This window comes from Scardinius erythrophthalmus (genome assembly GCF_964197995.2).
Source record: "Scardinius erythrophthalmus genome assembly, chromosome: 11".
Lineage (NCBI taxonomy): Eukaryota > Metazoa > Chordata > Actinopteri > Cypriniformes > Leuciscidae > Scardinius > Scardinius erythrophthalmus.
In genome coordinates this window covers 43335985-43353429 of record NC_138231.1, presented here as the reverse complement: position 1 = coordinate 43353429, position 17445 = coordinate 43335985, and the positions used below count along the sequence as shown (strand labels likewise).

Below are 17445 nucleotides of genomic sequence, written 5' to 3'. Positions count from 1 at the left end.
ACTGTCACTGAAAAGAGTTTTACAGCAATCAGTCATGTTTGTGGATACCTTAGGACTGAATGGGGTTGGTCTGGGACTTATAAAACAACAAATGTTTTGGAAGCCGACTCCAAATATAGCTACAAAAATGAATGTCACTCAAGAAATTGGTTCACTGTCATATACAGTGAATAACAGCATATGGTTTAAAATTTAATGTTTTTTTTTTACTATAAAATGCTGTTAAATGTATGTATGTAATTGTTGTATAACTTACAGTGAAAAAACAGTAAACAGACATTCCCATAAGTGCTTGTGTGATATATCACATATGATGGCAACACTTTATTTAAAGCCTTTATGTTCAAGGCATTATAAAAGTATTCATAATGTACATTATAATGCATGTTTTAATAAATAATTGTAACCAAAGTTAAAATGCATTGTTATATTTGCATTATACATTAAGAAAATTAAGTACATTAGTCAGTACTTGAAGGTATTGATTTTTGAACCGTTCCATGGATTCAGCAGAAACTGAATTGTAAGGCAACAATCAAGACCTTCTGCTGATGTTCTGCTGCTCTGTGGCAGTAACTCAAAAGATTCACCTCGACATGCCATGATGAATAATAATGATGTTTTGTCAGAAGATAAATATACGCAGCAAGAGCAGACAGCAGTGAAGCGGTGACGGTTGGAGGAGAGGAGAGATGAGCCGTACCTTACAGCCGCTGCTGATGTCGTGACCCCAGTAGTTGGGCGCACATTTGTCACATCTCTCTCCCACGGTGTTGGGCGGACAGATACACTGACCTGTGTTAGCGTCGCAGTTATTTCCCACATGGGCGCACTGGCACGCTGCGAGACAGACAGAAACAGAGAGCAGGTTAATTGCGGAGCGCAGCTGAGCACCTGTTTAAATGTCAGCGCCGGATCTCCTCTCTGCTGTCGTGATATCAGCGAGAGAGCGTGACAGAAGACGCTCCGACTGGAAGGAGATGATATAAACACCTCAGATGAAAACTGTAGTGCTTAGAGGTCAGGCTCGTTGACAACCACATTCAGGAACTGAGCTGGAATTTACAAGGCGTGGTCTGAAATCTGAACGGTCGAATGTGTCTGTTGTGCTTCATTTACAGTCTCAGCTTTATCTCATACAGTCAAGTCACCTTTATTTCTATAGCGCTTTATCTTTTCAAAATGCATCAATAATGAAACAATCTCAGTTTCAGCTGTAAAAAAGCTCTATAAAGACAGCTCAATTCAGTTCAATGATTCATGTTCAATGCTGATGTTGCAAAGTTAGTGTCATTATCCAGATCAATTCAGTTCAGATTTCGTTCCCATCCTGTCAGTGCAGTTAATAATAATATTACTGAATATTAATGGTCTTTTAAAACAGAAAGCAATGAATGTGGATAGTAGCTCAATAGTAGTAGTTTGGTAAATCAGATGGCAGATGCATAAACATAGCCATTATATTAAAACTGTGTCTTAAGAACGAGTATGGCCAACTAGCACTTAGTTAGGGGTAATCAGTCTTACTTTTAGTATTATTAGACCAATCTACGTTTTTATGTAACCGACTTACCGTCTTAATAGCGGTTTATGCAACAGTTTATTGAGACTACAGATGCTATAATCTGGCATGTTTACTTTTGTATTTTTATACTAATGTTTATTAACATGCATTGTCCCTTTTAAGTATAAATATATGTCTTCTTAAACTACAGATTAGGTAAAGATTATGGTGAATATGAGTTCAGATTGACTTTGATTGACAACAACCTATGGTTTGAAATGTACAGAGCCCCTAAAGTGACATGAAGGAGGAAGAAATAGATGAAGGAAAAATATTTGTCAATGCTTTAGTGTTCTCTTGCAAATGTTTTGCGTTCCGCCAAGAAACGAGCGAGAACGCAAAAGCATTGACATACTATTTTTCCTCCCATCTCATTTTTTCCCAGCACCATGTCCCTTCGGTGCTCCATAGAAATGACAAGGGGGGAATTAATACTGATCAGAATTTGAATTATTGAGTGAACTGTACCTTTAAGGAGATCTCATTTGTGTTTTTTTCTATCTTCTGGAATTACTGTAATAATGCTCTAGCATGCATCTAAACGCACATCTGGATCTGGACTGAATTAGACCTCTCTATTTCAGAGCTTTGACTTCTTACGTGTGCAGCCGCCCTCCTGGAAGCTGAAGTGTCCTGGAGCGCAGCGGTCACACTTCTGTCCCGTCACGCCAGGCTGACAGCGACACTGACCGCTCTCGTCACAATCAAACGACTTGGATCCGAATGAATTGCAGTGGCATGGGACGCAGCCCTGAGAGCCCTGCATGTGAAACCCCGACTGAGAGACCATCCAGAGCAGAGAGAGAGAGAGAGAGAGAGAGAGAGAGAGAGAGAGAGAGAGAGAGAGAGAGAGAGAGAGAGAGAGAGAGAGAGAGAGAGAGAGAGAGAGAGAGAGAGAGAGAGAGAGAGAGAGAGAGAGAGAGAGAGAGAGAGAGAGAGAGAGAGAGAGAGAGAGAGAGAGAGAGAGAGAGAGAGAGAGAGAGAGAGAGAGAGAGAGAGAGAGAGAGAGAGAGAGAGAGAGAGAGAGAGAGAGAGAGAGAGAGAGAGAGAAGAATGTTGAAATAAGGCTTTCGTAAGCATTGTGACACTTTCCACAAATAAGGTACAAATAGTTTTAAAGCAATGACAGCTCATTTACCATATACTTTGAGAGAACTATTCACTGTAAAAAAATATATATGATCAATAAGTTATAACAACACGTTTTTAAATTGCTTTAACTCATCAAATTAAGCAATTTTCAATTATTTTTTAAGTTACACAAGATCCGATATACAAGTTATACAACTTTAAACATCCAAGTTGATTGTATTTAAAAATGTACAGTGTTTAAGATACATCAGTGAACTAAGGTTGTATCATTTGCATCTTTTTTCTCAGTTTTTCCACTGATTGTAGCTTAAAGGAACACTCCACCGTTTTTTTAAATAGGGCTTATTCACCATTTTCCCAACATTTAGATAGGTGGGCAAACGCATGTTTGTCTCAGTGCATGCATTGTTTTAGTTTGGTAGCGCCGCCGCTAGCTTAGCTTAGCATAATTAATGGAATCCTTTGTTGCCAGCTAGCATGTTGTGAGTAAAAGTGATCAAAAAAAAAAAAAAAGGTGTTGCGTGATATCTCTGCGCCCAAGTAAGTGCTTCGCCTGTGCTTCCCCCTAATATAGTCCCAAGTCAATATCTGCCTAGGAAATCGGCTCGTCTTAATCTGTATTACTATTTGTACTCGTTGTGAATACGCAGGCCACAAGAAGTAATTCATTTAAAAAAATTTTTTTTATCACTTTTACTCACGAAATGCTAGCTGGCAACAAAGGATTCCATTAATTATGCTAAGCTAAGCTAGCGGCGAGCTAAGCAAACTAAAACAATGCATGCACTACAAAAATGCGTTTGCCCACCTATCGAAATGTTGGAAAGAAGGAGAATAAGCCCTATTTCAGAAAACGGTGGAGTGTTCCTTTAAGCTTTTATAAGGAGAAAATTAAATTAACTATTTGGTAACCACAAAACAAACACTGGATTCAATTCAATCCCCAACATTAAATAAATAAATCAACCAACAAATAAATACTTTTTTTCTTGGATTTCATTAAGAGCATAAAGCTCAATTTTGTACCTATACTTGTAGAATGTGTCTTACAGTCATACAAACAGTACAATATCTTGTGCATTGCTAAGAAACCTCCATTAGTGTGTCAGAGAGCCTCATAAACTCACCACAGATCACAGCAGATAATACACACCAAACCAATGTCTGACACTCCTCTACAACTCACTTTAAAGACCGTATCAAGACTGTAAAGACATTTTGAGAGGTAAACCACCAACAATTTCATTTTAATGATCAAAGATTATTATGCCTTGCTGCTAAATCTGCACACAGCATGTGGATGTGAAGCCATTGCTCTGGGGTGATTGACAGCCATCTGTCTGCTAGGAACAGGTGCGCGGTCACCGTGGCAACCAATGACAACTGGTCCTGGCACACGCTGTCAGTGCCACCCCACGGATGCCAAATATATGAAGAGATACACACACACACACACACACACACACACACCATCATGCAAAGCTGTGAGCCAAAGTGACAAAACTCTCATCCAAGAGAACTCATATCTGTGCCTTTTTAAAGATTAAGAAAAGACTAAAACTGAAAAAAGCACAGTGGCATGTGCTTTCTGCCCGCACAAACAGATTAACTCCCTTAAGCGCTACTTAACTAATGCTACATGTAAATGTATAATTAAAAGTCAAAGCAAACGGTGCACATTATGTTCCATCCTTCTGCCTTTTTTTGAGTTATGTGAACATGCATTGTGTCTCATTCGCTAAGAGCTGCACAAAAGTTGTGTACTTAAGCATGCAGAAAAGTTTCTTATGTAAACAGGGTTGCATGTGAATTTGTTATTCCTCTCATGATGTTGGTGAGTCTGGAGAAGGCTAGATGTGTGAGCATATGAACTCTATGACCTTTTGACATATAAGGCTCTGTTCACACCTGGTATTAAGAAGCGCTTTGGTCGATCGGATCACAAGTGAACGACGCTAAATACATGTGTAAACGGGGTCTGAAACATTTTGAGCTTGTCCACTTTTGAGAGTTGAAAACACTGCTTTTGTAGTGTAAACACTCATATGTGGTCGAATGTGTTCAAAAGACCGTATATACTCTCCACATGCTGATTTAATACATAAACATCATGGGAAGTGCACTAGTCTGAGGGGATTTAAACTTTGTCGGCTGAAGACCCTAGTTTGGTTTGAAGACGAAAAATCTAGCACAATGTTCTCTCTCCAATCCTGATTTCTAACACACACTCACAGCAGAAACTAAAGCTGATGATCTCCATGCTTTTCCGTCGTCTCCGGTCACGTTCAAATGTAAATTGCCAGAGCTTATTTTGTCCATTAGATCGAAAGATATGAAAAAACCCATACATTTACTCACCCATAGACCCTCCCTTTGAAGAAATCAGGACAGAAGTGGTTGAAAGTGGACAAAAGAGGCGGATTAAAACACCAGGTGTAAACGGGAATGTGTCTCCCTCGTCTACTTGTGATCCCATCGACCAAAACACATCTTAACACCAGGTGTAAACAGGTCATTTAACTATAAAAACAGAACTTACCATAATAGTTATTTCATAAGCAAAAATGCTACCCAATCAAAGCAATGGGAAGTTGCCCTTAAACGGCGTGTTTAAATCAGAGGGATTAAATCAGGGGTGAAAACGTCCATTTTACCCCCTAAAACATTATAAGTACGCCTCCAGGAACATTCTAAACATAAAAATGCAATGCAATCTTTAAAGTCATCATGAAATGGAAGTTGCGCTGGTCTTTTCTTCTTATTGTGCCGTATATCCGAGTGAAACGGCTTCAGGAACAAGAACAAATGTAGGGCGGGGCTTGATTTTGTCCATTTGGAATTGATTGGGTGGTTGGATGGTAGATAATAGATGTTGTTCCTCACAGAAAGTCACACACATGCACACACACACAGAGCCTGTGCACCCATCATGCCGTGCGTTTACCCCTGAGCCGGGGCGGTAGGCCCCTCGAGGGCAGCCCCCTCTGCTTTCCCATCTCTGGATGTGTTGGATGGGAACCTGTTGCACGGGTCTCCGGGTCTCCCTGCGGGTGTGAGCCGGGCGTATGAGGTCACACCTGCGGCCCACGTGCCCGGCCCGACAGATGCACCTGCCCTCAGAGTCGCAGCGCTGGGACACCGAGCCCCGAGCGCTGCACTGACACGGCCTACACAACTGAGACTCGCCATCCCACCAACAGTTCGGCTGAACACACACACACACGGGTGATGAAGAGGCATGAAAGACTGTGTCTGCTGTAGATCTAATAAGGGATTTACTCGTACTGGCGCAGTGAAAAAGAAATGTGCCACTAACAATAGCCGAGTTTCCATTACCCTTCAAATTGCGCAAATTGCAAATACGGCCAATGGAAACACGCCAATTTTGCAAAAACTCCCATATATCGCAATGGAAATGGAGTTTTTGCGCATTTACAGGTCACCTGACGTACGTAAAAGTCGCTCATTGTTAAAAGATGACATGGTATGGTATGTTTGGACAGAAGATGAGACAGAGTTCTTCATTAAACTCATAAAAGAAAAGAAATATCACGGGAATACTGGATTCTGATTAACAAAGAAATGCCATAATTGATCAAGATAAGGAGATCTGAGGGAGAAACACCCAGAAACAGCTCATATGTGCCGCTCACAAGTATAAGGGGCTTTCCTTGTCATTAACGCTTGTATAGCACATATACATCTCCTTCAATTTAAAATAATGGGTAGTGCGGTGGCTGAGATATACGTAAACCTACCAACATCCGTTGCCATGATTGTTGGAATGACTTTGAAGGTTTAGTCGCATAACATCGGTTAATGGAAACGCTGTCATTTCGCAATAGTTTTTTATCGACATTTAGAAAATATCGCGGAAATTTTCTGCAAATCTGTACTGGAAACACGGCTAATGACAGCATTCGGTGTTGTTTACCCACCATACACTCCTCACACTGGCGTCCGACCACATCCTGTCGACACTGGCACTGGCCGGTCTCCTGATGGCACACCTCCGACACCGACCCGTTCCTGTGACACTGACACGCTACACAGACAGAGACAGACAAAGAGGTGGAGCATTAAACTGAAAGACTTAAGTTGTGTCCAAAATGACACACTATACATTATACAATTACATACTTAAACTAATACTCAACTGTGTAGTAGTGTATGAATTTTATGTGGTTATTTTGTAATTCAACATTCGAGTCTGAAGCCCCTCCCCCTTCGCTATGTAATTAAAGCGTCCAACATTTCACACTTGTTTTTTCTGGTTAATTAATTGCATCATCCAGGTATTTAAAGTGGACTTCTTCTTTAGGGAATTTTCAGTGTGAACAAACTATTTGCACTATTATACTACAAAAGATCACATAAATATGCAAATTGGGACGCATCTATTAAAGTCCCCCTGTGGTGAAAATCCAGCTTTTAATGTTGTTTATGTGTCTATGTGGTGTTTTTAATCTGCTTTAAGACAAAGCATGTGTAAATTCATAAGTCGACAGCATTGCTGAGTATTTTCTCCTTAAAACTGCAGTGAACCAAAGACAGTCTCAAAAACACTCTTTGAAATCGATGGTGTTTCTGACGTCACAAACTACCTTGTAACCAATCAGATCAACGTGTGATCGTCAACCAGTGGATCTCTGAGCTGAGTGAGTGAGTGGAGGCGGGGCTCATTTGCATATTCATAGAACCGCACATAATAAATGAGGCAAGCGTGTCGAGTTACATTCAAGATATTTTTAGGCATGAAGACATTTTTTTTTCAAGGTAAAAAACATTTAAATTTGTAATTTTGGTGATCAAAGATGAGTTTTAAGGGATACAATTATTGACTACAGGGGGACATCGCAGTGCAGAACATGATGGTCTTGACACCTGTTCAACATAAAGAGCTGAACGGCAGAATGAGATAACAGTTGTCAGTAGGTTATATTTTGTTTTGATTGCCTTTATATTCACTACCAGTCAAAAGATTGGAATATTGGTTCTCATTGGTTTTTCATATTTTTAAAGGTCTCCTGTTCACCAAGGCTGCATTTATTTTATCAAAATACAGTAAAAACTGTGAAATATAATTAGTTTAGAATATGAATAAATAGTAAAATGTGATAAAAGATGAATTTTCAGCATCATTACTCCAGTCTTCAGTGTCACATGATCCTTCGGAAATCATTCTAATATACTTTTAAGTTTGCTTTTTTTATTTTTTTATTTGCTGCTCAAGAAACATTTCTGTTGCGCTGCTTCATATTTTTGTGGAAACCTCCACACACTACTTTCAAAAGTGTGGAGTAATCAAGATTAAAAAAAGATAAATGAATTCTTTTATTCAGCATTGACCTATTCAATTGGTCAAAGGTGACACACACAAAATAAGTGTTACAAAAGACTTCTTTTTCAAATAAATGCTGTTCTTTTGAACTTTCTGTTCATCAAAGAATCCTAAAAAAATAAAATGCATCATAGTTTCCAAAAAATGTGAAGCAGCACGAGTGTTTTCAATGTAGGTCAGTCAAACAAAACTTCTTCAGCTTCCCCATTGAGCGCTGCGCTCTCTTTGCATTGTTCTGCTCTTCACAAGACGCTATTCCCAACAGAAATAAAGTCAGTCCTATTTTCTTTCATTAAACATAACCATGCTCCAGAGTCTGAGAACGAGTACAGGCCTGATGTCAGAAACTGCATCACTGCTTTCTACATTTTAGGAGATGCTAAAGCTTGCTGCAAATTTCAAATATGACTTTTGTACAATATATAGTAGTGAAAAGCTTCTATTTAGCATTTTTCAAGTCTAATATTAAAATTTCGCTTTTTTTTTTCAGTCGAAAGCTTATTTTTATCAGTACATCAATTTATGTAAAAATTTAATAATAATTGAGAATATCTCAACATTGTTTATGCAATTTTTCACATTACATATGAAAACATTAAAAATCCTTAAACGTTCTGTTTGTTAACAGGTTTAAATTAGATTTTGAATCCCATCGTTTAATTTGAACCACACGATATGAACATGATTTGCAATATTATAACCGTATGAAATTAACTAAGCACTGCTAACGTCTGTAGGAACACATCAAGAGTTGAAAACTGTTTCATAGTCACGTTTCATGTGCAACCATGGGAATATCTTCTGAACTTGCCTCTAGCGTATACAGTAACAGCTGAAATTAAAAACCAGTGAGATTATTCAATATCCCATGACCCCTTTGCATGCTAATCAGCGCAGTGTGTGTGCAGAACAATCAAAGTGTGTGTGACCGTGGGCTGCAGGAGGACAGATTGCGTTTCAACGTAACGCACACACACTTTCTGAGCACAGATGGTGCTGCATGAGGCCTGCTGGAGGGGGATCGGTGTGTATTGTCCTTGAGGCTAGACGGCCTGAGCTTGATACTGGATCAGCTCACCTCTCTCTCTCACACACACACACACACACACACACACACACACACATCTGCCATACAGGCTGTCTGGAAGTACACAATTTAATTTCGACACAAATCGACACATTAACAACTTTTAAAGTGAGCCAAATATGGCGTTTAAAGAAAGGAAGCAAAACATCCTGCTTTATAGAGTGCTTCACATACGCCACCCTACATTAATATACATTTATCTATAAGCAGTTTGAGTGTATACAAATGTTAAGTAATATTTCAGTAATTGAGATTACTTGCGTATTATTTTGCTGAATATGTACTTCTATTGAAACTGAATCCTGTACTCAATATAACATTTACAATGCTAAAATTTAACTTTTTACTCCTTGCAATTTCATTTGCACCTATAAAGTATATTTCACAGGTTATCTTAACCTAATAATATAAAATATTATTGAATTGTATAGGTCAAACTTTTTTTTTTCTTGAACAATAACAAGCCATTCAAATTGCACTTTCATAAAAACAAAACTGTAATTGTCTATGTCTACGAGCATGATAACAGAGACTTCTCTGATTGGTGGACTATGTGTCATAACTGGATCTCCCGGTGAAATGACAAAGTGACATACGCAGGGATTCTCCAATCACGTAGTCCGCTTTAACCCTGGCCTCACATTCATTTTTGAGTGCCAAACCCACATTTCAACATCTAATCAACAACCGATGCATAGCACCAAGTTTCTGCCCTAAATTTTTTCTCAATAATCCGTTTCAGTCTGATGTATGTCACAATACAGAGGAAAACAATATGCCGCTACATCCATTACATTTGATGTTGACAGTCTCCCCATTCAGATGGGACCAGCTTTCCCAGAGGAAGTCAGGTAAATTCGTGTTTCGCAGACGTACTTTCGCAGATCTGAATCCTGCCTGAATCAAACACGCCTGTTTTTCAGTGCCTAGTGTTTCTCAGCGGTCTCGTCTTTCCTCTGAGAAAACAAATCCCATTCGGATGGGAATGTCTGAGATAGAGATGTGTTATTTTTTTTTTTACAGTGCTTCTCCTCCTTTTTAAGCTTGACAAGCATGGTCACTAGTATCTGTGATGAAAAACATATTTTTAAGATAAAAAAAATTAAAATCGGCCCTTGGTTTTAGACATCACGTGTTGTTAGCTAAAACAATGAAACTGAGCTCCTTCACTCACCTTGGCAGTTCTTGGCTACGAGGGCATCTCCAAAGTATCCGTCAGCACACCTTCCACAGTCCTGCCCCCCGTATCCCTCACGACAGTGCAGACAGGCTCCGGTCTCCGGGTCGCAGCTGAGCGCTGCTGTACGGTCCAGGTTACCGTTACACATGCACGGCTGACAGGAACCCCCAGGAACGTTGGGACGCCCGAAGTAGCCATTAGCACATCTGAGGTCGTCAAGAGCAGAAAGAACGCATACTTTAAAAAGTGCGTTGTCAAATTACTCCAGGCCTTCTGCAGTGACACAAAACGGTATATTGGACCATTTGACCATCTCTTAAAGGTATAGCGGAGGATTTGTTACTTCCGGGTGGATCACCTATACTATTGGTCCTCCTAATTGTCAATCATTCTGGTGAATCAATCAAACTTTTCAAAAAGTGGAGAGGGCGGGTCTTATCTAAAATTCGGAAAGATCCTCCACTATACCTTTAAGATCTGGAAGCTTGTTTCCACCACAGAATGAAAAATAAAAAAGGTAATTTTGACTTTTTATCTCACAATTGCATGCAATTCTGACTTTATATCACTCAATTCTGGCTTTATAACACGCAACTGCAACTTTTTATCACGCAATTCTGACTTTATATCACGCAATTCTGACTTTATATCACACAATTCTGACTTTATAACACGCAATTCTGACTTTATATCACGCAATTCTGACTTTATATCACGCAATTCTGACTTTATAACACGCAATTCTGACTTTATAACACGCAATTCTGACTTTATAACACTCAATTCTGACTTTATATCACACAATTCTGACTTTATAACACGCAATTCTGACTTTATAACACTCAATTCTGACTTTATATCACACAATTCTGACTTTATATCACACAATTCTGACTTTATATCTCGCAATTCTGACTTTATATCACACAATTCTGACTTTATATCTCGCAATTCTGACTTTATATCACACAATTCTGACTTTATATCTCGCAATTCTGACTTTATATCACGCAATTCTGACTTTATAACTAACACTCAATTCTGACTTTATAACACGCAATTCTGACTTTATAACACTCAATTCTGACTTTATATCACACAATTCTGACTTTATATCTCGCAATTCTGACTTTATATCACGCAATTCTGACTTTATAACTAACACTCAATTCTGACTTTATAACACTCAATTCTGACTTTATAACACTCAATTCTGACTTTATATCACGCAATTCTGACTTTATAACACTCAATTCTGGCTTTATATCACACAATTCTGACTTTATATCACACAATTCTGACTTTATATCACTCAATTCTGACTTTATAACACGCAATTCTGACTTTATAACACGCAATTCTGACTTTATATCTCGCAATTCTGACTTTATAACACTCAATTCTGACTTTATATCACACAATTCTGACTTTATATCTCGCAATTCTGACTTTATAACACGCAATTCTGACTTTATAACACGCAATTCTGACTTTATAACACTCAATTCTGACTTTATATCACACAATTCTGACTTTATAACACGCAATTCTGACTTTATAACACTCAATTCTGACTTTATATCACACAATTCTGACTTTATAACACGCAATTCTGACTTTATAACACACAATTCTGACTTTATATCTCGCAATTCTGACTTTATATCACACAATTCTGACTTTATATCTCGCAATTCTGACTTTATATCACACAATTCTGACTTTATATCTCGCAATTCTGACTTTATATCACGCAATTCTGACTTTATAACTAACACTCAATTCTGACTTTATAACACGCAATTCTGACTTTATAACACTCAATTCTGACTTTATATCACACAATTCTGACTTTATATCTCGCAATTCTGACTTTATATCACGCAATTCTGACTTTATAACTAACACTCAATTCTGACTTTATAACACTCAATTCTGACTTTATAACACTCAATTCTGACTTTATATCACGCAATTCTGACTTTATAACACTCAATTCTGGCTTTATATCACACAATTCTGACTTTATATCACACAATTCTGACTTTATATCACTCAATTCTGACTTTATAACACGCAATTCTGACTTTATAACACGCAATTCTGACTTTATATCTCGCAATTCTGACTTTATAACACTCAATTCTGACTTTATATCACGCAATTCTGACTTTATAACACTCAATTCTGACTTTATATCACGCAATTCTGACTTTATATCACGCAATTCTGACTTTATAACACTCAATTCTGGCTTTATATCACACAATTCTGACTTTATAACACACAATTCTGACTTTATATCACGCAATTCTGACTTTATAACTAACACTCAATTCTGACTTTATAACACTCAATTCTGACTTTATAACACTCAATTCTGACTTTATATCACGCAATTCTGACTTTATAACACTCAATTCTGGCTTTATATCACACAATTCTGACTTTATAACACACAATTCTGACTTTATATCACGCAATTCTGACTTTATATCACACAATTCTGACTTTATAACACGCAATTCTGACTTTATAACACTCAATTCTGACTTTATAACACGCAATTCTGACTTTATATCTCGCAATTCTGACTTTATAACACTCAATTCTGACTTTATATCACGCAATTCTGACTTTATAACACTCAATTCTGACTTTATATCACGCAATTCTGACTTTATATCACACAATTCTGACTTTATAACACGCAATTCTGACTTTATAACACTCAATTCTGACTTTATAACACGCAATTCTGACTTTATATCTCGCAATTCTGACTTTATAACACTCAATTCTGACTTTATATCACGCAATTCTGACTTTATAACACTCAATTCTGGCTTTATATCACACAATTCTGACTTTATAACACACAATTCTGACTTTATATCACGCAATTCTGACTTTATATCACACAATTCTGACTTTATATCACGCAATTCTTACTTTATATCACACAATTCTGACTTTATATCACACAATTCTGACTTTATATCACACAATTCTGACTTCATAACATGCAATTGCGACTTTATATCACTCAATTCTGACCTTATAACAAGCAATTCTTCTTAATTTCTCAGAATTGCGAGATATAAACTCGTAATAGTGAGATTAAAATGTTTTATTCTGTGGTGGAAACAAGCTTCCATACTTAAGACTCTCTTTACTCCTACATTATAAAATAATTTTTGCTTACATCAATTTCTCTCACATGCATGTGTTTTATTAATTGCTACGCAGCCATGTAATTAGCTGGATAATGTTGGCAAGCTTGGGGTCCTGGTCACTGTGTGGGTTTGTTTTGAGATATTGAACAACTGACTGAACATTTATAGCTGATGTACAGTATTATGTATAAAGATACATTTAACTTCTAGCTTGATGGTGGCGCAGTGAATTATCTGTCAATTTATCATTTGTAAGTTGTTCAAAGCAGATCAGAGGTCACTTCAGCCCAGTTATGATAGTGTATGTCCACAGAAGCTAAACTGAACTCATCTGAGCTGCAAGAGTTATAAAGAATAGCTAGTGTAAATGGGATGAATGGACACACTTAAGGAAAGCATTTAAGTATATTGCATTCCCAGACATGTACTGTTTCTCTTTTAAAGGAGCTGTGTACACACTGTACTGGCTCCATTACAGTCCGTCTGATGAACAACCCTCTTTTGATCATGAAAAGAGCACCCAAGACTTTCCTCGCCAAAACAAAGCACAGACTATGAGAATGTGAGAGAAATATAAGGGGAAGAGACGCTATCACTTCCTCCGCTCGCTTCGCCCACCCGCTCTTCTTATCTGCTGTCGGTGCGTTCGGATCCAATATCTCTACTGAAGCAACTTGTGCTGCTGGCTGATAAACACGCACAGTCTATCCACTCGCTTCATGTTAAATGGATTCCTCTGCGCTTATCTGCACACGGCTGCGCTATCTGCATGATGGCGGAAAGAGAAAGTAATCACTGTGTTTCACTCGCGCTCAGCGGATTCCACGAGCCACCCTAGATTTATTAATTGAATATGGTATTGCTAGTGACTGTCTTTACAGGCCCAGCGGCATGCTAGTTCAGAATCTAGTTCTAACTGTTCATGCTGGAGATTTTAACATTTAATCGAAGTCTTAGATCTCACAATGACTTTAAAAGACATAAAATCCCTTTAACAGTACAAATGCTCTGGGATCATGTCTCATTTAAGGAATATTAGACTGGTGCATTCATATACAGCTATATCTGCATTTATAGTAGTATTACTGTATGTCGGGCAAGATTACAAAGTGTGCTTTTATTGGTCCTGTTACTTGCCATTTAACATCATAAGTGGATTTCAAGTTGCTTTGGTAGGAAATTGTTTCCTAAGCACTGTAAATGCAATATGGAAAATGGGAATCATTTAAAAAGATCTGTTCACATTTACTCTGATACGACTAAGTGATTTTTCACATTAAAACTATTGAGACCAGGGGCCAGATTTACTAAAAAGGGTAAATTAGAGTGGTAGCACAATCCCATAAAAGCGCAGATGGGAGTGGAAAGTTCATTCGTGTGATCTAATGACAACGCGCACATTAAAGAACATAGATGCAGCCGGATCATTTCCATAATGACCAACACAATCCACCAAAGAGCAGCGCAAATTGGTGTCTGGTTTAAAACATGCTTTTTTTTGGGTGGTAAATAATGGGGCAAATACCAGTAAATTGACAAGCGCAAACCGTAAATAACCTTGTTATTCATTTAAATACTCTACTCCCATACATTTAGCTGTCTGAAAGAGAAACTCCTACAAATGCTTATGCGATAAGGTCAGCCACAAAAATAACCCTGTCCACGCCTTTAGCAAATCCTGACAGTAGTTTTTTTTTAAAGCCAAAAGAGGGTTTTCACTGGCGCAAGCTGTTAGTAAATCTGGCCCCAGGTCTGAAGCCAAATTTGTTATATTCTCAGAAAAGAAAATCTGAAACTGAATGAAATTAAATCACGCAATTCATTCATATGTTGTAGTGTAAAATACAATGCACTATAAAGAAACTAATAAAGCAATTTCATATCTGAGGATATTAAAGAGAACATTTGATGTGTAACCTCATTACAGCATCTAACATTATAGCCACTCCAAGAACAGATACCTTCCTTTTGGAAAAGCAAAATCTAAATTGTCCAAAAGTTTCTTTCTGAAGAGAAATATGATACTGTAGGTCCTTTAATAGTACAGATAACGTCTCACATTATGCATATAACCATAGTTCCCTGAGTGGGAACATAGTGTCGGCCCAGATCCGGGCCACATCTGGTACATGTGGATTCCACGCGTACTAGAAGCGGGCCGGATCTGGGACGATAATATGTTGCTGTCTGGGGTGATGACGTCGCAGGGTGCTCCCCAGCGTATAAAAAGGGTACCTGAAAACACGGCATCAGCTTCAAATGTCTGAAGGAAGACATGTAGGCACGCCTGAAGCATGGCAACGAGACATCAGCTGATGCCAGCTATGCCATGCTGACCAGTGTCTGCTGGAGACTAAAGACTGCCTAGAATCTTAGGCACTGAAACGAAAAAGTCAGCCAGCGAGTGGAAACACCCTGCACAAACTTGCAATGGGAAGGAGCGTAATCTCACTAAATACCCAGAAACCTGGGTAAGGTGACAGAAGAGCATATAACTATCATAGACGATCATCTCAAACAACTGTCAGCTCTACTTCCAAATATATTATCAGGGAGCCAAACACCTAGTGCCAGCTCAACGTGACGCCAGCCATCCCTTATTTTTATTCTCCTCTAAAAACAATCCTCTGTACCCCAACTCTCTCCTCGAGGGGGAGGGAGGAAGGAGAATTCACTTTCCTCTAAAATCAGCATTACTGCACGACACCCTTAACAGGTGAACGGGAGGAGATTGTACAACTTCTTGTATCCCACACCCTCTTCGGGGGAGGGAGAAGAATTATTCTCCTTAGAAACTTCAATCATCATCAATCTCCTCTAAAAGCATCCTCAAACCCTGAACCCTCCTCAAAGGGGGAGGGAGGAAACTTTATTCTCCTCTAATAACAGAATTATTGTATCCCAACCCTTGAGATATTTCTCTTAAAACAAGATGTTGTTTATTCTCCTCTAAAAACAATATACTATAACCCATGCCCTCCTCAGAGGGGGAGGGAGGAGATAGGGAGGATATTCGGGATGGTAGAAATGGAAGAGAAGAGGAAAGTCCCTAAACTGTTTTACCACCATCTCAAAGGCAGTGTCTCCTCAAGATCATGAGCGTGCAATGAGTCCTCATATTCCACAGAAGAAGCCAAAGTTGTTCATGCACCTCTGGGAAGAAAGGCACAGGGTAGGGCAAGTCGCTTTTCGCGTCGTGCTCCGCCCCCAGAAGCCAATCGAGAACGAGTCAGAGCGCGGGAAAGCATGGCTGTCAACTCTGAGGGCCCTATCTTGCACCCAGCGCAATTGACTTTGTACAGCGACGCATGTATCATTCCTATTTTGCACCTGACGCACAGCGGACTTTTCCCTCCACAGACTCACGTCGGTAAATTAGGGAATGAACTTGCGCTCCCGGGGGCGGTTCAGCGAAAAGAGGAGGCGTGTTCCGGCGCAAACGTTCCCTGGTGCTATTTTGCAGTTTCAGAAAACAATCCCGCCACAGACCAGGAGAAATCTAGTTTAAAGTCAGTGGCGCGTTGCACATGTTATTCATATGCTATTTTAAGGGCGCATGCTTGGCCATAATCAATGTAGCGTGTGCACAACGTGCATACACTTTGATTCTCTCATCTACACAGAAGCAGCAGTTTTAATTTTTAGAAAACCATACATTATTACAAGGAAAAATATTACCACACGAGGGAAATCATTGTGGAGTCCATGAAGATGTGCAAAAATGGGCATAAATCTAGCTTACACATTTACCCAAATTATTATACGCCTGTTTAACCGAAGCTAATTTGGGTGTGTTTCTCCATCCCCAATGTCACTTGTGTTTTACGGCCCTGACGAGAACGTCGGTCTCCTCGGCTGTGAACCGCTCCTGGCAAATCCGCCATTATAATAGCAATCCGCCATGGAACAAGCGCGCCTGCTCTTAAAGGGAATGTGAGATGTCGCTCTGATTGGTTTATTTCACGTTACACCCAAATCACACCTACGAGTAATGAAGCTACTTCA

The 17445-nt window shown here is 38.9% G+C and overlaps 1 protein-coding gene across 7 annotated transcripts in view; it reads right to left on the bottom strand.

Moving 5' to 3' along the window:
* The window catches only part of lama2 (laminin, alpha 2), a 221970-nt gene that overhangs the window by 84671 nt on the left and 119854 nt on the right, over positions 1–17445 (bottom strand). For 6 of the 7 annotated variants that reach the window (XM_081378796.1, XM_081378798.1, XM_081378793.1 and 3 more), the window contains exons 19-23: positions 10259–10470; positions 6595–6701; positions 5601–5861; positions 2165–2342; positions 704–840 (exon numbers count right to left, since the gene is read on the bottom strand). In XM_081378796.1, the coding sequence (XP_081234922.1) occupies positions 704–840; positions 2165–2342; positions 5601–5861; positions 6595–6701; positions 10259–10470 (895 nt within the window). The remainder of the gene's footprint in view (positions 1–703; positions 841–2164; positions 2343–5600; positions 5862–6594; positions 6702–10258; positions 10471–17445) is intronic. The other variant, XM_081378799.1, reaches the window with a different exon arrangement.